This window comes from Paramormyrops kingsleyae, chromosome 13 (genome assembly GCF_048594095.1).
Source record: "Paramormyrops kingsleyae isolate MSU_618 chromosome 13, PKINGS_0.4, whole genome shotgun sequence".
In the NCBI taxonomy this organism is placed as follows: Eukaryota; Metazoa; Chordata; class Actinopteri; order Osteoglossiformes; family Mormyridae; genus Paramormyrops; species Paramormyrops kingsleyae.
Genome location: NC_132809.1, coordinates 27378517 through 27404607, shown reverse-complemented (window position 1 = coordinate 27404607; position 26091 = coordinate 27378517). Strand labels below are relative to the sequence as shown.

Genomic DNA, 26091 nt, shown 5'->3' with positions numbered 1-26091 from the left:
AGTCTAATGATCACACCCAGTCCAATTCCTACTCTGTAATTAATCTAATGACCACGCCCAGCCTAATTGCTACCCTGTGATTAGTATGACTACATCCTATCTAGTTCCTACCCCGTGATTAGTCAAATGGACACACCCAGACTAATTCCTACTCCGTGATTAGCCTAACACCTACACCCAACATAGTTCCTACTCCATGTCCAGTGTAATGACCCCACCCTGCCTAGTTTCTATCCCATGATTAATCTACACCCAGCATAGTTCCTACCTCGTGATTTGTCCAATGACCCTACCCATCTACTGCTTGATTACATTAATGCCGTCCACCCAGCCTAGACCACGTCCCAGTTCTGTAGAGTAATCTTTTTAATGGGAGTGGTTCATCATGAGTAGTTTATTATTAAATATAGTTTATTATAGCCATCATCATACTTTGACTTGAGGAGGACAGCATGTCCTCAAAGATGCTCTGAGGGGAACAATCTCAGGCTGGACACTGTGACCTGGAGGGGTCAGTCCTGGGGCTGGAGTGTAGCCATTCGGGGGTGGGGGGAGATGATGGATCCAAACAAAGTGGGGGAAGGGAGGTGTGTGGCGTGAAGCACTATTTCCTGTGGTTTAATGTCATGGCTACGAAAGGGAAATTGCCTCAGGGGGCCGTGAGCCAATGCCTGGGTCAAAACAACATAGACTGGAGCGAGACGTAAACACCTCACTGCTTTGGGGGGGAGGTGGGGGACATGGGGACAATAACAGGGGGGGAGGGGTGCCTTGTGCCTGACAGGCTCAGCGTTTTCTCGTGATTCCTTCTACGGACTGTCTGGCCAAGGGGCCGACTCTGCTTTTATCATGTTTTTTCTCGAGGAACAACAAAACCTCCCAGAGAGTGCATTTGAGAGGAGCGCTTTGAAAGAGTCCTGTCTGGTCTGAGGAACGTTCCTGCTCTTGTGTAATATGTCTGAACTCTGTCTATCCTCGTGTTTCGCTGAAGTCAGAGGTGTCACCCATCGTGAGCCTCTTTCCCATCTGCTGCTCTGTGTTCTTCCTTCTGCTGCGAGCCCCCGCAAGCTGTGCTGTTTATGTCAGGGATGATGTGTGGCTCAATGAGTTTGGGTGCTTGTGCTTGTAATCAGTAGGTCGCTGGTTCAAATCCCAGGGTCAGCAGAGTTGGGCTCTTGAGCATGATCCTTAACCCCCAGCTTTCTCAAAAGCAAAAAAAATGCGTGTTGCTTTGGATGACCTGTCATGTCCCTTTCACCTTTCTACTTTGCTGTCCCCCCCCCCCACCCCCCACCCCCCAGTGCCTGTTTAGGTTTTATTTAGTTTTATTTTTTCTTTTGGACATGTCAGGGCACTGTGGCTCTTCTGGGAAATCAGGGTGGCATACAAAGCTAAAACAGTCTCTGCTGGTTATCCAGAAAAGCGATAAAAATGATGCGGGGTGTGGGGGGGGGGAGAGAATCCAGTCAGAGCCACTGGTTCCAGTCAGGCGGAAGGATAAAGGGTCCCCAGCCAGGGTTGCTTGCACAGCCAACGAGTGACCTCGTCTGCGGTGTATTGGCACACGAGCGAGAGCGGGCCATGGCTTTGTGAAATGGGGCAGCACCCTTTCAGGGTAACGCGAGGTAATCCCCAGGCCGCTGTGATCAGCCGACCTGCACTCCGATTGGCTGTTTTTTTCCGGGCTTCTGGTTTCTGAAGGGTTCATCAGTGCTTTGCTGTAGTTTTGTTTATCTTCCTTTTAACCTGTACAGACTACAAAAAAAAACAGCAAAGGAGGTGACGGCTTGTTTGTAGCTAATCTGGGAGCGGCCTGCAGGAAGCACCTGCCGCTGCAGGCTTGCGCGGTCGCAGGTTGGGACAAAGCCGCGCGCTGATGTAAGCCGCAGCGGGATACTGGCAAAGCAGCACAGGGGTTTTTGCTCTGTTTTTATAGAGACAGCTAGCTGTCAGCATGGCTCTCTCTGAGGGAAAAACAAAAAACGGGCTGAAACGCAGCGCCAAATTACACGGTCACTCCCCTGTACGCCGTAGAGAAGTGGCGACTTCTCAATCGCTTGATACTTTGGTGTCATGTGAGCGATTTAATCTTTGCCTGATTGACTGATTCATCAGACACGTGGCTGTTTAGTATGGGTGCTGTTTCTGAGAAGTGTTTTTTATTTGGGTTGCGTGTGTCATGAGCAATAGTGAATACAATTAAACTGGGTATGACCTCTACCTCGAAATGCATCTTTATCTTGGAAGACTTTGAACAAATTTCTGACGCAGCCTTTAAAGTATCAGTGATCTCCGCTGTCGAAGGTCAGCTTGGCCATACTCTAACTATGCTCCAACTATCCGTTCATCATGTAGTTGTTTAGAGTATACATGAAATGGTGAGTACTCTGTTTTGGCCACCTCAATTCTCCAATTCCCTACTATCCAAAATTTTGCAAATATCCCCTTGGGGTCGAAGGAAAATTCTGTAGTTTTGGTCAAAACTGCTTCTGTGAGACATTAACACTGATTTTATGATGAATCCATATTATACAGTAATATTGTCTTACAGGCATGGAATTATGTAACATGTTTGCAGGTGATAAACAGACCCCTTTGCCTTGAGTTTTATGGCTCTCTGGAAAATGGTGATTAAACTGTGAAGATCAGGATATTTGAGGAATTTTTCCTCTTTTTTTTTTCCTGGAAGCCCAGAGGGAGGAACCAGGGACGGCTGCTGTTGGGCAGCAGTGTGTGTGTGTGCCAGATGAAGGGGGGTCATTGGGCATTGGGGGGGGGGGGCGGGGGTATTACTGTTATGTGTGGAATTTTCATGTCCTCCCCGTGTCATGTGGGTTTCCTCCAGGTTCTCCAGTTTCCTCCTGTAGTTGAAAGGCATCCAGTCTAATTGATGTCTCTAATTTACAGAAAATGTATGACTGTGTGTGTATGTGTGTGTGTGTGTGTGTGTGTGTGTCCCAGGGAACACTTATAAATTGTAACCTTGTACTGTAATAACTACTTTGGATGAAAGTGTGAGGTATATGTAAATGTAATGTTAAATGCGTGTGAAACCTGTTATTATTATTATCATGGGCGACATTAGGGGGGGGCAAGGGGGGGCATGTGCCCCCCCTATATCCCGATCATGGAATTTTAGAATTCACTGTTAAAATACTGTTTCAGAATATGTATTTTATGTGTTGTAGGTCTCCGTGTTGATAGGGGGCGACACAGCAAATTAAGCAATAGGTTGCGTCTTTATTTTTTAAGTTAGTTTGTTGTTGGTATGAAAATTAGAGAAAACTAGACAATCGATCGGGCAAAATGGCTAAGCGTCCCAATACGCTGGATAAGTACTTTTCCAAAAAAACAAAAACAGATAATGCTGATGACAGACAGGTAACGTTAATTGAGCAGATGACAAACCCGCTGAAATTTGGAGCAGTTAGCCAAGCCTCCACAGACAGCACGCATCCAGAGCGAGACCCGGTTCACGGACCAAAAATGTCTGCAAACTTTATTGATGTGCCAGGAAAGACTCTCGGACATTGCAGTACTTAACATTGAACGGACCATTCACGTAGATTTGGATAAGACCGTTAATCGCTTTGATGCCGCGCCTGGTGGACGACGTTTAGCCCTTCACTAAGGTAGGATGTTGTTTTGATACCTACTCGTTAAAATGTTTTTCTTGCCCCCCCTGACTCAAGAGTCAAATGTCGCCCATGATTATTATTATTGTCTGTAAGGGCACAGATACACCACTTGATAAAATCCACGCTGTCCTCTGGTGCACTGACCCATCCGCGTTAAAGTCACATTTCCTAATGCTAATGTTCTAATGTCGGTCAAGTTGTGCATCATCAGAATCTAAAGAGCTTTTGTGATGATCCACTGTGGTGGACCTCAGTGAGTCCATGCAAGCTGGACATGATTGCGAAGTTACCGTCTAGAGGTACCGAAGGAGATCGACCCCTTTCCGGGCTCCTGACCCTCCTACGTCGTGTTCTTGATCTTTTGGGTTCCAGCCCTGGTTGTGTGTGAATTCACGTCCTGGTGGTTTCTGTGGCTGGCTACTCTGAGCTGTCCTGTGGAGGATGGGTTATTCACAGAATGCACTAAACATAAGAACAAAAGAAATTTACAAGCGAGAGGAGGCCATTCGGGCCACGAAGCTTGTTTGAGGAGAACTCAACCAATAGCTCATAGTTGTTAAAATCTTATGTAGCTCTGATTTAGAGGAACCCAAGGGTTTAGCTTGCTAATAGAGAGACTATTCCATATTCTAACTACACGCTGTGTAAAGAAGTGCTTTCTCAAATTAAATGTTAAAGTTTATATTTATTATTGCCAGTTTATGAACTCCAGATCGAAGCATTTGGAGAGTTAGAGGGAATGGAGTTGACCCATCTTCTCCATTTTAATTGGCTGCTTGATATTCGAGGGTGGGAACGAATTTGCACAATGAGCTTTGTGGGGGGGAGTCTGAGAAAGATGGGTAGGACCTGTGAGTGATGATCGGGGTCCTCCGAAGGCAAGCCCTGTGAAGGCTGGGTCTGTCTTGTAAATGATAGGTGAGTTCTGTGTGTGATGGGCAGGTTCTGTGAGGATGAGCCAGTCCTGTGAGTGATGGGCAGGCCCTGTAGGGAATGGGCAGGTCCTGTGAGTCGAGTGTGGACCCTGTGAGGGATGGATGGGTTCTGTGATGGATAAGTGGAACATTGAACATTGAACATTCTGTGAGAGATGGGTCCTGTAAAGAATATGCTAGTCCTGAGTGTGATGGGTGAGCTTTGGGAGAAATAGGCACGCCTTGGGCTGGTGGTAGAAACAGTTTGGTAGGGATTGTGGAGGGGGCAGGTTGGGGCGAGGACTCAATGTGCCAGTTACTTTTTTTCTATGACGTCCAGGCCCTGAACTTCAGGAGGTGATGCTTCTCTTGCAGCTGGTTTTTTGGTTTGTTTTTGTTTTGCTGCGTCCTCCGAATCTTGCAGATTTCCTGCAGATTGCGGAGGCGTTTTAAAGAAGCAACATCGCATCAGTGGTCGTCCCCCCCCCCCCCCAGTCCCAGAATAGACCCCCAGCTCCCTTCCTCTTTATGGTCGGTATGTGCCAGCTCCCGCCAATCTTGGGGGGGGGTTCGGCCGCCCTGATTGGCTGGCTTCCATCTCTTCGGCTCCCCAGCATGACTGATGGTCCTGGGTGGTGGGGGGGGGGCTTTGAGTTGTCCTCCCCTGCATGCCTCTCCTCTGAATCACAGTCTCTTCCGGACCAGCTCACCATCCAACACTCTCAGATGTCTTATTGGGACATCGATATTGGTGCTTTCCCCCTATAAAGTATTTCCCGAATGAATTACAGTTTTAGGGGTCGCCTGGAGTACGCTGAGCCATGGCACCCCCCCCCCCCATTATGATGGTGCTGCTGATGTGGTAACATGGGAAAGGGCCGATGTAGATTGGGATGAGGACTGGAAGGAGGCTGGAGCCAGAGTCTTCAGAGCACAGTGCACAGACGGCTGTGTTGTTCTCACACTTTTATCGGGCCTGTCTGTTACAACGGCGATGTTTTAGGCCCATGTCAGACGATCCTTCTGTTACCTGTAATTATGCTGTTATGCTGAACCAAATATCGCGGCTCGTGTGCGGGGCTTGGTAAACAGCAAGGCCTGTTGGTGAGGAGCTTCTCTGTCTCCTGAAGGTAGATAGGCTCTTGTCAACATGGATAATCCATAAATAGTTATTTTGTCCTGTCAGGATCTCTGGTGTACTGAGGGGTGGGGAAGGGGGTGAATGACTTTGGGACTGGTTTCGGGCCTCTGGGCTGTGCTAAATGCTTTTGTGATGAGTGGGAATAGGTTTTTGGGAGGTTTTGTGAGTATTGTGGGAAATTCCCCCCCCCCCCCCCCCATCACGATTACATGTCTGCTCATCGCTGTTTACCTCTGATTAATTGAATGCCCCCCTACTCCCATCGTATTTCCTTTCACGTTTTCACAATTTATTTCTTTGCCTTGTAAACGCATTCCATTCCCACTTCCTGTCCGTGACTGGTATTTAGTAAGCCTCTGCAGTTCCAGTCGCCTTGTGGATTGTGCATAATCATGAACAGCATTCCACGGATATTCCCCGGACTTTCCTTCGATCCGGATGGCCCGTGTGCCCCCCCCCATGTGCTGTGCGCATGCCGTTCGCCATCGGTTCTGAAGCAGCATCTTGTTCTTCAGCAGACAGTCAGTTTTTGCCCTGGATTGATGACCTCTCCTTGGTTTGGAGGTGTGACTCTCAGCTGTCACCAAGGTCAATGATGGCTTAGGACTCCTGATCGTTTATCCGGATATCCCAGTGTAATTAGGATGGATTCCCCCGAAGTACGCATCATCATTTTTTATAAAAAACCCATTTCTACAAGCGTGCCATTTCTACAAGATGACGCAAACTGTTCACGGTCTTTCCCTCAGTGTTTCCTGACCTTTCATCTGTGCTGGCATGTGCAGTGTTGTTCTGCTGGTCAGGGCCTGAGTAAGCACAAAATGGGTCACACCTGGAGCGGCGTGGACCTGGCGGGTCAGGCTTGGGGGTCAGGGGTCAGGCTCCCGGTTTTAAAAACCCCACCTGTCTCAATCTGGTTCTGATTGGATCAGTCTTGCTAAACCCACCCTCTTCTGGACACAGCGTGCTAGTTTGCTGGTTCCAGATGTTCATGCAGAGGCACATTAAAATGGTCGGAGGCCCCTGGGCTGTTTGAGCTGTTAAACTCTATGATGGTGTCATTGTCGTGCAGCAAATGGGGGTGAGGGTGGTAAAAGTTGTATCAAACAAGGTTTGTCCATAGTGCTTTAGCCTGGGTAAGCCTGTTCATCAAAGCTCTCCTGTGTCTGGTGCACCATGCCAAGTGTACTTCATTACCTTGCTAGTCTGCCCCCCCCAGGAAATATCACACTTAGAGAGACTTGTCTGGGCATGAATCTGCTTTATTGGCTCATTTTGGAACTACGTCGTCAAAGACACCTGTGCGATTCTTGACTTGCCGAACACCTGCTTGTGTCCTGCCGGACCTGCTTGTGCTGCACACAGGCCTTCATTGAGACATTCTTCTCTCTAGAATCATAGTTGCTCAGCCATGAGGCTTGGCTATCCAGACCTGCCCAAAGACCTTCAGCCTGGTTGATCATGATCCAAGTGGGGAGCTGCTGTCCTGGCTTTCACTGTCTTTCCAGAGTAATTGATAGCTATTTTTCGCATGGTAGCGCAGTTACAGTGGAATGCCTCCGATTTCCCATCATGCTCTCCTTTGAGACACACACATACACACAGATGAGATTGAAGCTTGGGGTGGGAATACAGGCATCCCTGGAGTGTTTTAGAGGCTTAAGGGACTTAGATGTGACTATTCTACTTAGGACTCCAGCAGCCTTCCGATCATAGACGCGAAGACCGGACCTGCTGGGCCGCACGCCACTCCAGCTTGTGGTCCTAATGTGCTTTCCTGTCTCGCTCGGTCTCTTGGTCTCTTTCTTCAGCCTAAAAAACATCACAAGGAGTAAACTCTGGCATTCCTGATGGGTGACTGTAGGTGCATCATCTCCTGCCTTTGCTAACCAACATACACAACACGGGTCAAAGACACTCCATCAGACCGGCAGGATCCGGGTTTCACAGAAACAAATTTACAGATGCCGGCGGGCTAAATTGAGCCCTGAGCCAATGGGAACCAGTGGGAGGAGCCTCATTCCTCCTGGGCGCTGCTCACGTTGTAAGAGCAGCCGAGTTGTAAGGCACCCGGTTTTAGTCATTCAGTGTTGTGCTTGACACCAGCAGATCAGCTGCGTGGTTTGAGGAAGACAATGGGAGGAAGAGCACATAAAAGCAAACAGAACCAACAGATCCACTATAGTTAGAATAGGGATGCACTGAAATTCTGGCTGATACAGAAAACGAATATATTTTCATCTGATATTACTAATACCGATAACTGGCCAACCTCTGAGCTCTGTGGTTCTGCAGTGAAACTGAAGTCAGTGATGTTACTGTGATTGTGTTTAGCTCCCACATCATACACTGCAGGCAGTGAGACGCCAGTGAGACAGTGTTGACCTGGGAGCCTGTAGGAAGGTTCTAAGTGGTGAACGAGGTGACAGAATCCCTCATCCTCCATTACGGAAAATGGCTGATCATCCATTGCAGACTTTTGCATTATTTTAGTATTTATGTCTTTAGGTCTAGTGCTGTTAACTTTGAATATCGAAGGGATCCTATTATGCTTTCACTGTTGATAATGTTATTTGTGGGGTGTACATCTCTATTCACTCTGTCTATAACTTTCAAACTGTTTGTTAAAGCTTTAAGTCCCACTCCCGATGAGCCCAGTGTGTTCTGATTGGTCTACATCAGGGCTCTTCAAATCTGGACCTCGATTCCATATCCAGGCCTTGTTTTCAGTTCTCCCAGGTAGTTAGTTTAATAATTACTGATTCTGATTGGTCAGAGGCTTTTCACACCCAGCTCACAGGTAAAGGAAGGCTGGAAAACCAGCAGGGCTCGGATCTCGAGGACCGTGATTTGCATAACCCTGCTCTACACGTTCCACCCCTTTCATGCAGTCTGCAGACAGATCCTTGTGGGTAGGCGGCAGAAGGAATGAGGCTCCTCCCATTCGCTCCCATTGGCTCAGGGCTTAATTTAGCCTGCTGATATCTGTGTTACGAGGTGACCTCACCATGTCATGGAAAAAAGGGCCGGAAATCGAATGAGGCTTTTTAGGCAGCTTAGAAGTGAGTGTTACTCCCTGTGGCATGTACTTTGGGTCTTAAGGCTTTGCAGGCTTTACGTGCACATAAGGCCATATAACACACCGAAGGGAAGGGAAAAACCAGAAAAGGATAATAGGACCCCATTAACTAAACTCTAAATATCAGCCGGCAATATCGATCACGACCTACACATTGGGCCTATGCTGATGTCTTGATTTTGAATGAAGAAGGCCTGATACCGATATGTAAACTGATCGTGCATCTCTCTTTTAAATATGAAACTAACAGTATAGAAGTATGAAAACGTGAGACTGAAATATACTGAAGTGGACTGCTGGTGTAGAGCAGGGGTCCTTTTTAGGCATGTGAGATGATGCACAGTGATGTACAGACTGTCAGTGACTGTCTGAAAGTTTTTACCAGAATGATGTGGTGAGTAACCTTCCATCTCTTAACCTTCTTTGTCAGAGGACAAGGGGCGTCCATTTGAAGGCCCCTCAGGGATTGTCCGGTTAATTGCACACGGCGGATGGTTTTGTTTTTCTTTTTGTCCAGTTCCCAGAATGTCGTAAAACTTTGTTTTGTCTTTATGGCAAGTGCCACAGAGCTCTGCGTCAGAGGGTGGCATTCCGGAGTCCCCGGGAGGAAGTCGAAATGCGGAAGGGTAACATGTGCTCTGGCTGCGCCGTCCTCCCGGTCGAACCCTTTGTTTCCCAGAATTCACTGTGCAGATTCCTGATGTCACATTCGCAGGCGGTGTGCCGCGCTCGCAGATGTCACACGCCATTTGCTCCTGCCAGGTCATTTGATTCGTTCCTTAAAGTGCCGTGTCACTGTGCTGCATTCCTTTCGTTGTTTTGTCCTTCACTCATCAACTTTTTGCTTGACCCATTTATACAGCTGGATGTTTTATTGTGCCGTTAACAGGCATAGATGATGTTCAGCAGTACAGCACAGGCTATAAACCCATATCCGTGTGCGTGGACCAGGGCACGTATGTTGTTTCTAGGACCCCTCTCAAAAACTCAGTTTTCCCCCCCCCGCCCCCCAGATGTTTAAAAAACTAAATAAATAGCCATTGAGTAGAGTCAGAAGATCATAGCTAGCTAGCTGCTTAGCAGAACATGCTGCTTCAGCATCTCCTAAACAAGGAATGTCTGCATTTAATATTCAGTGTAGTGACTGCTTGTGGCCAACAGGGGGCCCCAAACCTTGGGGGCCCCACGCAAAAACAGGTGTTCTGCGCACCCTCACTGACGCCTCTCTGTCTCTCTGGTTCCAGTTCTGCCAGCCCAGTGGTTGGAGGCTCTCCCGTGAGAGGCAGCAGCCCTCCTTCTTCACCACGGTGCTGACCGACAGCGACTCCGACCGCCACTACTGCTCCTGCCTGACCTTCTATGAGGCCGACATAAACCTTCAGGTGGGTGCGGCAGGTACACGTACGCCATCGACAGGGAGAAGGATGCAAGCCAAGAGGTATTTCCCAGAACATGAGAAAGAGCACACATAGCAATAGGGATGAGTCAGGAACGTCCTCGAGACACTGCTTGGTGAAATATGTGCTGTTAAGTGGCTGATATCTCATTTCCCGCCATTGTTGGGTAGTTAAAGCAAGCAGGGGGGGGGGGGGGTGTGAATGAAAAAAACAAAAATAAAAAATAAATGTCATTGGCCATAAGAGATGGTTGACTGGCTTTAAGTGAACATTTGGCCCAGATGACCTGGACCACATAGGACCTGTAAGTGTCACCATGGCAACATAGCAGCACACGGTTGCCCATTTTTTTACATCTCCCCCCCCCCCCCCCCCCCCAGGTGTTAGCACACAGATATTGTGCAACTGCCTCATCTCCTGCGTCTGTTTCGTTCTCTTGCACAAAGCCCCCCCCCCCCCCCCCATAAAATATATACTTAGTCCATCTCTGACACTCTGTAAATTAAGAATTACACCACTGAAGGATTCACTTTGGGGGATATTTATTTGGTAGCTGGTTTGACTGCAGTTCAAAGCTACATTTGAGTGGGGGCACATAATGCACCGCAGACATATGGCTGTCGAGGAGCCAACTCAGGTACAAGTGCTGTAAGCCTGAGCTTCCACTGCGTGAACAGTAGCCAGTGCGAGGAAGCTCTCCAGCAGGCGCTGAGAATTGTTACAGCCCGGCATCAGATAAGCTAGTCAGATCAAAACAGTCACTAAATATCACATAAATGCATTCCTTATTTAGAAGCAATATGCTACGCTAATCCGCTAACTAGCTATGGTTCTCTTTCTACGGTTTACCTGTTTATTTTGTTTTTGAATCTTCTGCGGGGGGGGGGGGGGTGATATTTTTGAGTGGGACCCAGAAACAACAGACATCACCAAGGAAGAAGACCCCACACGTACCTGGTCAGCAGCGGGGGCTTCAGTATGTATAACGAACGCATACTTCTACATTGAGTGTCGCGGGGGGGGGGGCATGATGAGGAACACGTGCCTTGGTATCACCCTTCCCAGCAAGTCTGAGAGTTCAGGTCAGGCTTTGTCCTTAAGTTATCTCTCAGCTGTCAGAAATGCAATGCCAAGTTTCTCCACAGGGGGTGCATCCAATTATTTTTAAAGAGTCGACCTGTGGCTGGCAGAAGGCGCATAAGCGTGGCGCGGTGTTGATCGTCTTCCCAGTTTACGGGTCTAGGCTCATCTATTCAGCAGTGCTGAGCGAATGTGAGGTGGAATTTGCATCATTTACTTCGTTGTTTCACAGTGTTGTTAAACATCCGGCCTGATTCAAACGCCGCGTAAACATTTTGTTTGTGATTCTTTATGTTGGAATTGGAGTTACTGACCACCAAGAAATGCCAGAGTCCTGTAGGCAGTAGTCACCAGTGTGCAGAAGTCCCACAATGCCTTGCAAGTCTTTTATGCTTAAATTTATATGTGTTGGTAGGCTGAAGTTCCAGTGACATCATTAGCTCGTGCTTGTAGGTGGAGGATGCCAGAAGGTTGTCAGTTCACAGCCCTAAGGCTTCTCCAGATTTGTAGCTTTGGCATAGATGCTTGAAATGCCTGACTTGACTAAAAACCACAGAATGACTGAATTGTGCATGAATACAGAACACATCTAAGGCATCAACACTGATGCTGAGCCATTGGGCACAACCTAAAAACATGCAGCGTGGAAAATGGAGTAAATGTGCGACATTGATAAGTATGATGCTGGGTGATAATGGAGCTAAACTAGTCATGGTTTTATGTTAAACACAATACTCTGTATTTGTGTTACTGACCATATCCTGCACGTAACAGCAGCATGTTTGTCGTTAGTCTGTGTTTTTTTTTTTTTGTATATAAATTGTCTCAGCTGGGGGGCTTGAAAGGTGCATATCTTTGCTGTCTGAATGATCATTCCCGGATGGCGTAATAGGAGCCAGATTGGAGAGTCCAGGCACATGGACGGCACTGTGCTGCCTGCAGTACCGCCAGTGGCCAGCAGAGGGATTCCGCCTGGCCCTGTGAGTCGGCAAGGTGTACGAGCGCCAGCATGCTCTCGTGCTGCGTGGCTTAACCTCTCAGGCCCCGCTGAAGTATTTAATTCTATACTCAGATCAGAAGCTTTTATATATAATATTTTTGTTATAAAATAAAGTGGAAACACATGATGTTTGCTTTTTCCTTTTTATAAGTGACGGGAGGATCTGGAGAGTCCTGTAATCCAGCAGAGTGAACATTGCTGGCTGGCTGCTGCCTTTCCCATGTCCCGTTCCAGGAGAGACCCTCCCGAGTCTCAGCATCCCCAAACCCTCGCAGCCCGTTTTGGCTCTTCCCGGTGTTCCGGCCCGTGCGGCTCTTGGAAACCCAGCTGCTTATTTCGGTTTCTGTCGGCTTAGATCGTGGACTTGGGTTCCAGCTCGGTCATTATTGCATTACGATTGCATCTTCTGACACAGTTTTTCAGGAAATTAAGTTAAACAGATTATAATCTGTTCCAAGCTTTAATAAACACATTTTTTTCCTTGCTCTCAAGGCTGGGTTTAAGCTCAGGAGGGTCTGTCTGGGGGCCCTCGGCCAGCGTGGACTCAGCGGGGACCCAACAGTCTGGCAGCATCGACTTACGCTTCTCAGTACTCAGACTGGTACTTAACTGGGAATTTTCCTGGAATTTGATCGCTTCCCGTGGTGTTCCTACATGGAATAATGCTTACCTACGCTCTGTAATGATATGAGATTCTTCTTATGACCATTACTGCAGTGTGGCTGATAGCCGGAAGTGTGTGGTTTGTATGTTTTTTTTTTACTGCCCTTCCTAGACTTTTTGCGGATTTCCCTTGACTGGACCAGGGTTTAGGATAACTGGCACGAGGCGGGAATGTTGCTTTGAGGTGCATTAACTCATCGACCGATGGAAGACACACTGGACTGTCAGAAGCCAAGGGCTCTTGGCGATGCAGTGTGTGGACGCGCAGTTATACTCCAGGGCTCGTGCCAGAGCGTTACAGGGTCTGGCCTGGAAACCGTGTCGCCGAGCCTACGGTTTGATTTAATGAGCAGCATCATAGTTTTCAGATGAGGTTGTGTTCTCCCTGGAATGCCTGGTCTTTAATATAACCCCCTGCTGTGATAACGCCCCCCCCCCACCCCACACACACATACACACACACACACACACACACGCACTGAAATATCTGCTACCACCGACCCTACAGCAGTTTCTGCAGGAATCCCTGATCTCAGAACTTCTGGTGGAAGATGGGTCAAACAGAATGTCCTTCAGTGATGTCCTGGGCAATTTTGTTTTCTTTTTGGAAGAGAATCTGATATGGTTTCTTCTCAGTCATATAGGTTTCTTCCGGAGACTCCGGTTCTCTCCCGTAGTACATGTAACTGCCCTGCGATGGACAGGCATCCCATCCAGGGTGTGTCTTAGCCCCGTGCCCTGTAATGGACTGGCATCCTATCTGGGGTGTATCAGCCCCGTGCCCTGTGATGGACTGGCATGCCATCCAGGATGTATCTGAGCCCCGTGCCCTGTGATGGACTGGCATCCCATCCAGGATGTATCTGAGCCCCGTGCCCTGCGATGGACTGGCATCCTATCCGGGGTATATCACTGCCCCTCTGCTGCCTGCTCCTGGTGGGGCAGATGCATTTGTTCCACTGGAGGAAAGCTGGACCTCTCCCCGCTCTACCCGGAACATGCATTTTCTGTGATGATTTTCAGTCTAACTGGACATCTAGGTCTTTCCAGACAGTCACATTCTCGGCCAGAACCTGGACATTTCTTGATCTGTTGTGATGCTCAGAACCCGGTGCTGTATGTTGGGCTGTTTATTAGCAGGCCTCTTGAGTCTTTCTGATGGGTTTAAGTTCTTCTTTTTCTATGCTTCCTCCTGCAGGGAACAAAGGCCATGTCCTCAGCTGACCAAGAAGACGAGGAGCCAGAGGAAGACGGTTTAATCCAGCCGGCCGTGCTGTTTGCACCCAAAAGCCTCGTCCTCGTCTCCCGGCTGGATTTCCCTGAAGTATTTCGGGTAACTCGCCGAGCCCCAAACGACAGCCCGTCACTGAAGCCTTTTCACAGAACGAGCTCGTTGTTTGTTGGAATTGCTGCTGATAGTGGCCACTTAATGCAGTCAGAGCTTCCCAGCAGGGCTGTCTGCATCTCCTTTGTGATTCCTGTGATTCCAACTATTAAGTAGTTACAGGGCCGCTGTGGCAACACTCGCATGTCTGCCCAGGGACGGCTGTAGTTGATGCTTGATATATAGTACTTGTGTTTGTGTTATGCAGTATTCACTGTATGTGTTGTACATTACTCAGTCTGTATGGGCTGTACAGTATTCATTCTGTATGTGTTGTACAGTACTCGCTCTGTGTGTGTGTTGGACAGTACTTGCTCTGTGGGTTGTTCAGTACCCACTCTGTGTGTGTTGTACAATGCTTGCTCTATGGGTTGTACAGTACCTGCTCTGTGGGTTGTCCAGTACCTGTTCTGTGTGTGTTGTACAGTACTTGCTCTATCAGTTGTACAGTACTTGCTCTGTGGGTTGTACAGTACTCACTCTGTGTGTGTTGTACAATGCTTGCTCTATGGGTTGTACAGTACCTGCTCTGTGGGTTGTCCAGTACCTGTTCTGTGTGTGTTGTACAGTACTTGCTCTATCAGTTGTACAGTACTTGCTCTATCAGTTGTACAGTACTTGCACTGTGGGTTGTACAGTACTTGCTCTATCAGTTGTACAGTACTTGCACTGTGGGTTGTCCAGCACTGGCTCTGTGTGTCTCTGCAGGGCTGCTTGGGTCTCCTGTACACTGTCTACATCGACAGCCTTAGCCCTCCACTGGAGGCGCTGGTGGCCTCTCTCCTCACGTGCCTTGTCCCCCTGGCCGCCGGGTCCCAGGTGAGTCCCCCGACACCATTCCAAGAATACCTGACCTCTGACCCCTCCTTGTTGGCCTGACCCATGATTCCCCGAGGCCCACGTGCTCCGGTGGCGCCCCCCACTGACCTGGGTTAATTCCACACTCGGGCAGGTTACTCTTAATGCAGCACAAACATGGTGTTAATGTATCCGGCACTTCTCCTTTGTTTTCTTTGTCTGAGCACGTCTCCCTCGAGTCAATCATGTAGTTTGGGGGGGAAGGGGGGGGTGCTTGACTCTAAAATTAGCTCTGATTGCTGGATGGGAAGAATGTCCTGCAGCCACATCAGTTACTTCTTCTAAACCAAACACCCCCGCCCCCCTTCACCCCCCAGAGCCAAGATTCTTTGAAAAAGGGCCAGTTCTGGTTAGGACTGGCCTTTCTGAAAGAATGTGTCATCCGCTAGTGATGGTGGCGTGCAGCCCAGCTGTTCAGTCCGTCTTATTGCATCGCCCTGGGGACCTCGATTCTTTCCAGCTGAACCATGCAGGGTTTTGCTGACCATGTGAAAGAGGCATTTGAGGGTGGGGACCCCCTGTCTCCACCTCAGGTCACCTTTTCTGACCTCCCTCTCCCTTGGTCTGTATGGGTTGCAGTCTCCGGTCAATCTGGTGTTTTGTAGGTCACATGCTATGGCTGTCACCCTGAACTCCAGTGTTCCACTGTTCCTCCTTCTTGGTGGTTTTACTCTGCAGGCATGAAACCTTCATTAAATAATTAAAAAATTAAATTATGACTCTTTATTTGCATAAGTACATTGAAGTGCTGTAGCTTTCACATATCCCATAATGCTCTCTTTTCTAAAGTGCACACACACATAGATAGTGAAGCTTGGGTTCTGAGTTCAGGGTCACACACACACACACACACAGCCATTTATCTTACATCCCTGGAGCATGATATGCAAATGAGTTTATGCATGTCTTTTCCTGGGCCACTGAACTTACCAAAAATGAGAACCTTAAACTGCAAAGTTAATTTCACTGTGTTCTACTTAATGAAATGGGTGTGAATCATACCCTCAGCATTACGCCACGAGACATCATGTAACTGGTAAACCGTTCGGGAAGTGTAAACATGTGTGGTCATGTGTAAACTCAAGAATGGTCTTGTACACTGTTCCAGGTACGGCTGAGTAATATATGGCCGCCATCTTGGATTTAGCATTCTGTAATTAGTTTGCAAACTCTTAAACTCTGTTTCTAAACCACCTACCAAAAACACATTCATGACTAACTAATCAAGAATGGCTCCGATTATCTGCCATGGGTTGCTACTGAAATAATTTAAATGATTCGACTCAGACAACAGTTCTCAAATATGTGTTTGGTTGCACTTTGCTCAAAGTTGGTATAATTAACTACAGTTGAACCCATAAGTGGTGCTATACATTTTTTTTTATTTGAGTGAAGCAGTAGACTCTATATTAATATATTACTAGTTCTTGCGTTTTTCAGAAACAGAGTTGTCCATTAGTCGGGTCTTCCTTGTCCACTGATCTTCTGCCTTTCACTCAAAGATGAGTCATTATTTTCACTGTACTTTTGTGTCTGATCTGGACAGTAGTGGACTTGGGAGGCATTCACACATTAACCCATCTCCTTTAAGAATGAGATCAACCCCTGCGCGTAAGACGGAGGGAGCAGTACCCAGTACACAGCTGTACTGATTGATTATGGACAGGGAACAAAACTCTTGGTGTTTGCGTGCAGTGTTACTCTAACCAAGCACCGCTATCACGGGGACCTCCGCAGACTGCCTGCTTTCTAATGGATGCTGCTGGGTCTCTCATCACAGAAACTCTTCTCCCTGGGGGCGGGAGACCGGCAGCTGATCCAGACGCCACAGAACTGCAACCTGCCGGTCAGCGGTAGGACTGTCAGCCTGCTCTTCCAGCAGCTAGGTGGGTCTGCAACCCACGGACACATGTTCAGAGGACTGGAACATGCTCATGCAGAATACTGAACCATACTCAGACAGAGTACTGAAACAGACAGAGTACTGAGACATTGCACACAGAGAACTGAAACATGCTCACGCAGAGTACAGAAACACACACAGACCACAAACACACTTACATAGAGTACTGAAACAAGCTCAAGCAGAGCAGGATTATTGTTAACGAAAACTAAAAACTACAAGAAAACATTTCTTCAAAGGAAATCAGGTCACGCAGAGTACTGTAACATGCCCATGGAGTACTGAAACATACTTACAGAGTACTGAAACATGGTCACGCAGAGTACTGAAACATGCCCATGGAGTACTGAAACGTACTCACAGAGTACTGAAACAAAGATACACTTCTCCATCGGATGCTAAAGATTTGACATGGTTTACAGTGAGTGTCTTTGTATCGTATTTTAAATAGCTGTATGTTGTGTCTATTGTCTCTTACTGAATAGTTTCAGATGTACACCAATCTGTCCATTTTCCATAACCACTCACCCGTCGCTGGGTTGTGGTGATCTGCGGTTTTCAAATGAATATTTCTAACTGCAGTAGTGCAGCGAAGGCTGGATTTCATTTTTCTTGCCGCTGTGGTGGGACTGTATGCAGGTTGGAGCCAGGCAACAGTAATGTGTTTATTTAGTCATAGATCTGTCAGCATTTCCATAGAAAAAGACTTAAGTTTTTCAAGTATCAAGTTTTTCATTTTCTTTGGATTGTAACTTTGTGGTTTTTTTTGTTTTGTTTTGATTTTTGAAAGTGTGTTGTTTTGTTGTTCTGATGGATTTGGTGCATTTGTGAATTGCTCTTACCTCACGATTTAATTGGTCCTTGTCGTCAGGGTCTTGCAGGCAATAGCTTCACTGTAAACGCCGGTCAAAAAGAGCGGTAAACCCACATGGGAACATGGTGCTGTGTAAATGCTGTTAATAGATACTTTTATTGATCCCCATGGATAAGTCTCTTTATACCTCCCCCACTTGCTCTCTGTAGGTCAGAGCAAGCTGGCTGTGAAGGGCAGCCACCCATAGCAGCACCTAGGGAGCTGGGGGTTAACGGCCTTGCTCAAAGACCCATAGATGTGCCAAGGCTGGGCTTGAACCAGCAACCTTCCGATCACAGATACAGAGGCTTAGCCCACTGAGCCACATGCTGCTAATAAGCTGTGGCTGGTCATTTTGGCCAGGTTGGGATGAGGTGCACGGAATAATGCTGGAAGTTAATTTCCTTCTTGGATTCCCCCCATCTTGGTCAACCGGCGTGGTGAAGAGGTCGCAGCTTTGTTAGAAGTTCGGTGTGATGCAGACATAGACTTTGCTGTATTTGCACAGGGGCTGCATACTTTTTTACTGAAGTAGCCCAGTTGGCTAGTAGTTCCACCCCTAACTACACATGTATGTGTGATAGATTTGGCTGCGACCCCTCGCTGGATCCGCGATTAGCCCCGTGTGAAGCCTGTGATTGGTTGGACAGGATGCAGGGCAGCCCACCTTACCAGGCATCCGTACCTCCTGCAGGAGATCCGTGAGGCCCGCCATGTCCCGTACCTCCTGCAGGAGGTCCGTGCCTCTGCACCTACTGGCTCTTCAGCTGATACCTCCTTCATTCCTCAGCATCCAGAACTCGATTGTTTTTAATCCCACAACAGCTCAGAGCGAAATTTAGTAATTTCATGGAATTAATGATTCTTATGCAGTATAAGGTAGCACAGGAAGGAATGTGTGAAATAAAGGGTTCTGGTCGCCTGGCCACATGCCATGCTTTCTCTACCTTACTTTGGGCTCCATGGCAACCAGTACAGGCACGGGGGCAGGCCTGCTGAAGAGGGTTTAACTCCATCATGAAAGCGGGGATCCTTTTCTTCTCCACAGAGTGATTAATGGTTAAATATTTGGCTTAGAATGTTATTACTTAACAGAACTCTGGCCACTTTATAATCTTTGATCATTGCTTTAATCCATCTGCCCATCTTCAGACGTTCATCATTAGTTTGTAGTAAATAGCAAGACTGTGTTCTGTTACAAGCCCGGGGTGATGCAGACATGTAGACTTTACTGTATTTGGACAGTGTCTGCATAATTTGGTTTACTTGGTCTGCTATCTTAAAAATCACAATATTTGATTGGATTTTTAAATAACATACATAAATGTACAGATATATACAGTATTCAGGTTGAGTACACTTTCTGAAAGCTAATTTTTTTTTTCTGTGAAAACCTTAATTTGATAAAACGCATTACGATTTACACAGCCTACGTACTGAAGCAGTGTTCAAGAAAAGCCTCCTAATTCCTCGAAATAGCCATCGTCGATCGAGACATCACAGACACAAGGCGTTTGAGTTTAGTGAAGTGAAAGTGATTAGTTGTCATTGTTGACACACAACAAAATGCTAATTCAGTACCCAGGGAGGGGTGCCTTGCTGGTCAGGGATTCAAACCTGTAATCTTTCAGTTATAAGTGTGCTTCCCTAACCATTAGTCTACCACTGCCATTTTAAGCAGTGTAATCACCTCACACGCCCTCCCAGCTCATGTGCAGTGATCGCTCGACTGTTCTCTTCAGTCCATCCCAAACAAGTTGTCCATCACTTTCCTTTGCAAGATGGCTCAAGTTCATAGTTTCACTGCCGTTCACTGGTGCTGTGCGTAATATAGATCCGAAGGCCTCGAAGTATCAGCCTTCAGGCCAGATCCGGCCCGTCAGATGGTTCCATACAGACCGCGACATGTTTTTAATCCATTATTAAACTTGGCCTGCAGATCGATCTTTTGTTATCCATGGAGAATATAAAGCGATGTAACGTCATTTCACTAATCAGTGCTGACACACCCCCCCCCACCCCCCTCCCCCGCAAGTTTCACCGCCGGCAGCAGTGCCACCAATTAACGGATCACCGGTGTAACATTATTTAATTCCTTCGTTCCTCTTTTGGTTCAGAAAGACCTCAAGTGGCCCGCTTGAGCTGAAGCCCTTCTGGCCAATGGCCACTAGGTCATCTGAGTTTGAGACCCCCTGATATACACAGATCCAGCTAATCTAAACAAATCAAAGAAGGGACACCAGCATAGCCATTAGGAGCGACTGGTGAACTGAACGAGTGTCTCTTTCACCTGTATGTTAATGCCCCCCCGCCCCGCCCCGCCCCCCGCCCCCCAATAGCCCTCATTCTTTTCAGCAAACCACATAGATCTGCTTCCCTTACTTTGAAATAATCTCCAGGACACTAAAAACATATGAACTCCATTGAATAGCTTTTTTTTTTTTTACCTTATACAAAATGCTTCACGGGACAGGCAGAACAGGCACAGTTACCATTAACCAACCTGTCTGGTGCAACCTCAAGTTACTGTTTAAGTCTTTAGAATCAGTTGTTGCTACTTTAATTTCATACATCGTTGTTGCTTTAAATCAGACAGTAATGCAATTTAGCAAACTGTCTGTTGATTAATATTGGAGTGATGAAATAAAGGATTCGGCAAGCAACGAAATCTGGGTCACTGGTTGGAGATGGAAGTTGTCTAGCTAAATGTTGAGCTGTGTAGTATTTATCTTTCAAAGTGGACATTAGATTAGAAAACAATAAATATGACCAGAAACCACAAAAACGAGGACATGAAATGAGTCGTGCTAAACAATTAGAATTTTTCAAATTTCCAGTATCAGCCATGAAAAGGCCTGAAATGAAACTGGACAGACTAGTGGAAGCGGAAGCTCAAGAAGGATGAATTCAAAGTTATTAATGATGGAAGTAGTAATGTTCACATACTGAGGAAGATTTCAATGTTTACGCAATGGATTCAATTTCTGCACAACAAATTGGTTTAAAGACCAAAGTGCTTGCAAACGAAAACTTCACGTGGAGTGGTGTGTATAGCATCGACCATCCTCCTGAGAGCTGATAGGTCCCTGCGAAAAGGATGTGATGTAATCCAAGCATACAACATGTCCATGACAAGAGAAAGTAAAAAAAAAACAAAAAAACAAGAGAAAGTCAAGCCTTTTGACTGGTTTTCCAGTAGCACTGATTCATGAACACAAAGCCACATATGGACCACTTTAGATCAGAACAATGAAAACATTCTCTCCCTCAAGGGTTTTGGGGAGCTTAGTAGTGCTCTTGTTAGCAATATTTACGTTCTTCTGTACCCTCAGAATGTTTTGTTAGCTTAGTTCTAAAGCCTTGACCTATTGACAGCAGAATAAAGGCAGGGGTCTTGTTAGGCTAATTATCCCCTAGTTCTCAAATGAACACAAAAGTCCCAATTTATTTGTATTGTAAATGTCAAGCCTGACACAGATATAATGTGGCCTAGAAACACAGTAATTGTACAGATATTTCTCTGTTTGTAATCTCCTGTATTCTTCTGTATTTTTGTTCGCTAATTATCCCACTGACAGTATGATAAAAGGGAAGAACTAGGAGACCTGAAACTTATTTTCATTGCCGTTTTGGTATTTTCTTTTTTTCAAGGTTTATTTTGTATCGAAAGAATGTGAGAAATATTTTGAGAGACTCTCTCATGTGTGCTTCCTGTATGAAGCGAACTTTATCCAAACTAATGCCTGGGATGTTGGTTAGTCTAGCGTGTTTTGTTTAATATCTTTATTGTATTATCTGTTTACCTTTCAAGTTGATACTGATGATCTCTGCACGGATTTCCAGCCCCGGGTCTTTGAATTTGGCGAAAGTGAAATTTTACATTGATGTTAAAAATAAACATTGTGTCATTCTGTATTCTCCATCGGAGAATGTTCTTGATAAAATCGTGTGCAATAACAGCGTCTGTTGCTCAACCGCTGCTCCTCCGCCTCTTCCACATGTCAGGGATCCAGAATGTTCTCAGCCTCTTTTCCGCTGTCCTGACGGAACACCGGGTTCTGTTTCACTCCACCAGCTCGCAGCGCCTTAGCGACGCCTGTAGGGCTCTGGAATCCCTCATGTTCCCACTCAAGTACAGGTGAGTGGCCCATTTATAAAGTCTGAGACTCAGCATATCGCCCCCTAGTGGTTAGGTTTAAGGCTAGACCTGGTTCTGTGTTACAGAGGGCCACCTCAGTTCAGATGACCCAAATGGAATACAAGTAGCTCTCGACTTATATAAAACCGACTATCTTAAATGTGAACTTAGACAAAAAAAGATCCAAGATTCAAAGAGATCATGGCATCATAGATGTAAAAAGACGATAAACACATATAACTAAATTCACACTTTATCTTTTTATTGATTTAATATGTGTTGTTTAATATATATTTTTAGCTAATGTATTTTTTGCTATGAGTCTTCAATGGTATGGGGGGTAAATCCGACATTTTTGACTTACGTAATCGTCTGTGGAACGGATTACTTGCATCAGTCGAGATCTGACTGTGTTATTAGGCAAACCTGCTATACCCATGTGGCATGAGTGGAGCTCGAAAATACTTCATTAATCCATCTTTGGCTCTTCCCCGATCTGTTCAGGATTTATGTAAAACTTTACCCTGAGCCAAAACGAAAGTTTGTGGTCTCTTTATTCGCGTATGAGACCTAAGCTTTTATTATTGCTACTGTCAGTATTAGTCAATATATATTGAAATGTATAAATAGATTTTTGTGTATTTTGCATTTGCATGTCTGTAGGTTTGCTAAGGCCTTGGAGAGAATTTGTTCATTGACATGGGGCCTGAATGTGCTCTCTCTCTGATTTGTGCACCCAGTTACCCCTACATTCCCATTCTCCCTTCCTGCCTGCTGGAGATGCTCAGCTCACCCACACCCTTCATCATTGGGGTGCACTCTGTCTTCCAGAGTGAGATCCAGGACCTGGTAAGACCTCCTGGAGCAGTGCAGGCTTTGTTCCATTGTAGTGTCATTGATGTACTGGGTTAACTTATAGGCAGAGGTGTACATTTCAGGTCAAGAAAGTAAAAATCCAGACCAAGATTTTGTGTCAACCAACCAGTTGAGCATACAAAGTGACAGTCGCAGAGTACTCAACTAGTTGGTTGAATCAAAATTTTGGTCTGGATTTTTACTTTCTGGACCTGCAATTTACACCTCTGCCTACAGGTAACTCAACTTGAGCAAAACATTTCAGTACATGGTGAGATAGAAACTGTAACGTTAAATCAGGCACTTTCACAAATCTGAGTTGATGAAGCAGTGAATATTCCATCATGCCTAGAAGCATCTTAGTGACTTTGAGAGAGGCTTACATAGAGCACCATGTTTGGCAGGAGCTTTAGTGACCAGGACTGCTTGGGCTGCTAATGCCTCACAAGAAGCAGTGGAAACGATGATGTTGGAATTTTGGGCAACTGTGGGCAAAAGCCAGTGGTATCTGAGCACTGGCTAATCAAGGCCGAACACACAACTCAAAATGACCTGACCGCACTGGAAGAATATGCTCAGATGAATCACCCTTCTCCTTTTTTTTTCCACAAGCAGATATGTCCATGTACCAAAATAAGCCTATAGGCTTGATGGCTTTTGTTACAGGGCCTCAGACAGCTTTGTTACAGTGTCAAATGCATTCCTAGGTTCCCTTGAGTCATTAGAGCGCAAGACTAACAGCAAAAAGTAAAAAGTCATTTTGAAGGTTTGCCTGTTGAAGTTATTATTCCACGTTGTTGTGATCCAACTTCCTATAAAAAACATTTTATTTTGGTACTGGTTGGATTCATTATAGCTGGGTTGGGTTGGATTTAGTTGGATTAGATTTGAGTTGAGTTGAGTTGGGTTGAGTTGAATTGGATGTATTTCAGTTCATGTTTATATCTGATGCAGGTCTTGTGCTGTTTCTCATTATGACCTGAGTATACAGTGAAATGTAATGTAGAAAAATGGAAAAGTTGACAGTAATTTGCATGGATTTTGAGATGTTACTCAGATGTGTCCTTCTGTGTTATTCTCAGCTGGATGTCATCATTGCTGACCTGGATGGAGGGACGATCAAGATCCCCGAGTGCATCCACTTGTCCCACCTCCCTGAGCCCCTGCTGAATCAGACCCAGGCGGCCCTGTCGATGGTAATGTCCCAGCATGCATTTCACTCCTCTTTCGGAGGTGTCAGCAGGTAGCATGACAGTCAATGGCAAGAATAAATATTTGCTGGCTGGAACCCCAGAAAGATCCCAGGTGTTTGCCTCCCAACATGCAGTCTCTATCTCCAAGGCATCGTGCTGTTCCAACATGTGAATTTGTTGAGTGTTACCATTTGAATGTTTCTCCTGTCCTGCAAGGTTTTGCACCCAGACCTCGAGATGGCTGATAAGGCTTTCCCCCCACCTCCAGCGGCCTCCTCCAATATGAAACTTCTGGTAGGTCATGATCACACTTGCATCCAGAGCTAATGATGTGGATGTGATTGGCCTTAAAAAAAACAAACAAAAGACACTGCAGGACAAATGTGCCTCCATGCTGGCCCTTTTAAGATCTACAGTTTGGCTTCTGGTGGCATGTAACACGTTGTTTGTTGCTCAGTACACAGGTTAAAAACCCGAACATTAACCTCTGTTGTGTTTTTGTTTTGTGAGTTCTGTTAGACTTTTCTGTTTATTAAAAAATTAAATGTTGTGTACTATTCTAACATTCTTTGCACTGTCACTGTTTATCTCTCCATCCATCCATCCATCCATCCATCCATCCATCCATCTCTACCTAGTCACTCAAAGACAGACAGATACATCAGTTTCTGCCCCTCTGACCTTACTAGGTTCCCGCTCTCCCTTCTGGGACTGTCTAAATTTCTGCCCTGTGTTTTACAGGACAAGGAGGTACGTGCCGTCTTCCTCAGACTGTTTGCGCAGCTCTTCCAGGGCTACAGGTCCTGCCTGCAGCTCACCCGCATCCACGCTGAGCCTGTCATCCACTTCCACAAGGTAAGACACACACGTCTCATGGATGTTCTTGGACGGGGCTGGCCTTTTCCCCCAGCGACGTGTTTGTTTCCCTTTGTTTATGTGAGCACATCCTTGGTAATGTCTGTGTGCACACGCAAGTCACCCCCCAGGTCTGGCGGGGGCTCTGGGCAGAGCTCGAGATCCGGCTGCTTGCTGCCACGGCCCCCAGCCTTGCCTATTTTAGCACATGCACGAGGCTTTGATGTGGCATTTGTCTGCTTTTGTGGTCCGGCTTAATGGGAAGGATTTGCTAATTGCTGTTTGTATTTTTCTTAGCTGATTGAGATTCTTGTGTGGAATAAAGCTGGTTCTGTGCCGGTGATAGATTGTAAAGTAGAAGTATGTCCATGTTTTTTTCCATAGTGAGTAGATACAGAGCTTTTCTGTGGTATAAACAATGGAAAACTGGATTTGGAACTGACTTATGCTCTATGCTGCCTGGAATACCCCGCCATCCCTGTCCAGGATACACATTTCGATGGATGGATTTTAGAAAGCTACTTATTCGGCTTTTTTGCATGGACTCAGTACTTTGGTCCTCGATGGTTTAATTGAGCTGTAATATGAGCTCTCACTTGACCTCTGCAGTTTTCTTTGGCATTAATGAAGAATCCATCTACAGTACCTATCTTTACTTGATCTCAACCTTCCTGTCTTCCAGCTATGCCTCTGTGATAACCCATGTGTCTCTTCTGTTTCCTCCATGCCCGTTCTCACAGACGGCCTTCCTGTGCCAAAGGGGCTTGATCGAGAATGATCTACTCACCAAAGTGCTTGATAGCATGGCCTTCAGTGGCTTCATTTCAGAGAGGGGCTCCCCCTACAGGGCGTGCGACATTTTTGATGAGGTATACACACTTCCCCTGTTCAGAAAGAGACGGGTTTGCTTTTTTGTCCATCTTAAGATGGTCCTTGCAAGGTTCTCATTAGTCGAAGGTCAGAAGACTAGAATAAATGCTTCTCTTTCTCCATGCAGCTGGTCGCCTTTGACTTTGAGCGGTTTAAGGAGGATGAGGAGAGCCCAGTTAAGCTTCAGAAGCACATCCGTGAACTCGCTGAGCATCTGTACAAGAACGTGAGTGATAGGGAGAATGTCCTCTTAATGTCATATTGCTTGTG

The 26091-nt window shown here is 46.4% G+C and overlaps 1 protein-coding gene across 3 annotated transcripts in view; it reads left to right on the top strand.

Annotated features, from left to right (window-relative positions):
• The window catches only part of LOC111850521 (myotubularin-related protein 13), a 78851-nt gene that overhangs the window by 17419 nt on the left and 35341 nt on the right, over nt 1-26091 (top strand). For all 3 annotated transcript variants that reach the window (XM_072698500.1, XM_072698499.1, XM_072698498.1), the window contains exons 3-13: nt 10017-10154; nt 14111-14245; nt 15005-15115; nt 16935-17040; nt 21916-22048; nt 22789-22897; nt 23986-24099; nt 24313-24390; nt 24838-24951; nt 25692-25820; nt 25949-26047. In XM_072698500.1, coding sequence (XP_072554601.1) covers nt 10017-10154; nt 14111-14245; nt 15005-15115; nt 16935-17040; nt 21916-22048; nt 22789-22897; nt 23986-24099; nt 24313-24390; nt 24838-24951; nt 25692-25820; nt 25949-26047 — 1266 coding nt within the window. The remainder of the gene's footprint in view (nt 1-10016; nt 10155-14110; nt 14246-15004; nt 15116-16934; nt 17041-21915; nt 22049-22788; nt 22898-23985; nt 24100-24312; nt 24391-24837; nt 24952-25691; nt 25821-25948; nt 26048-26091) is intronic.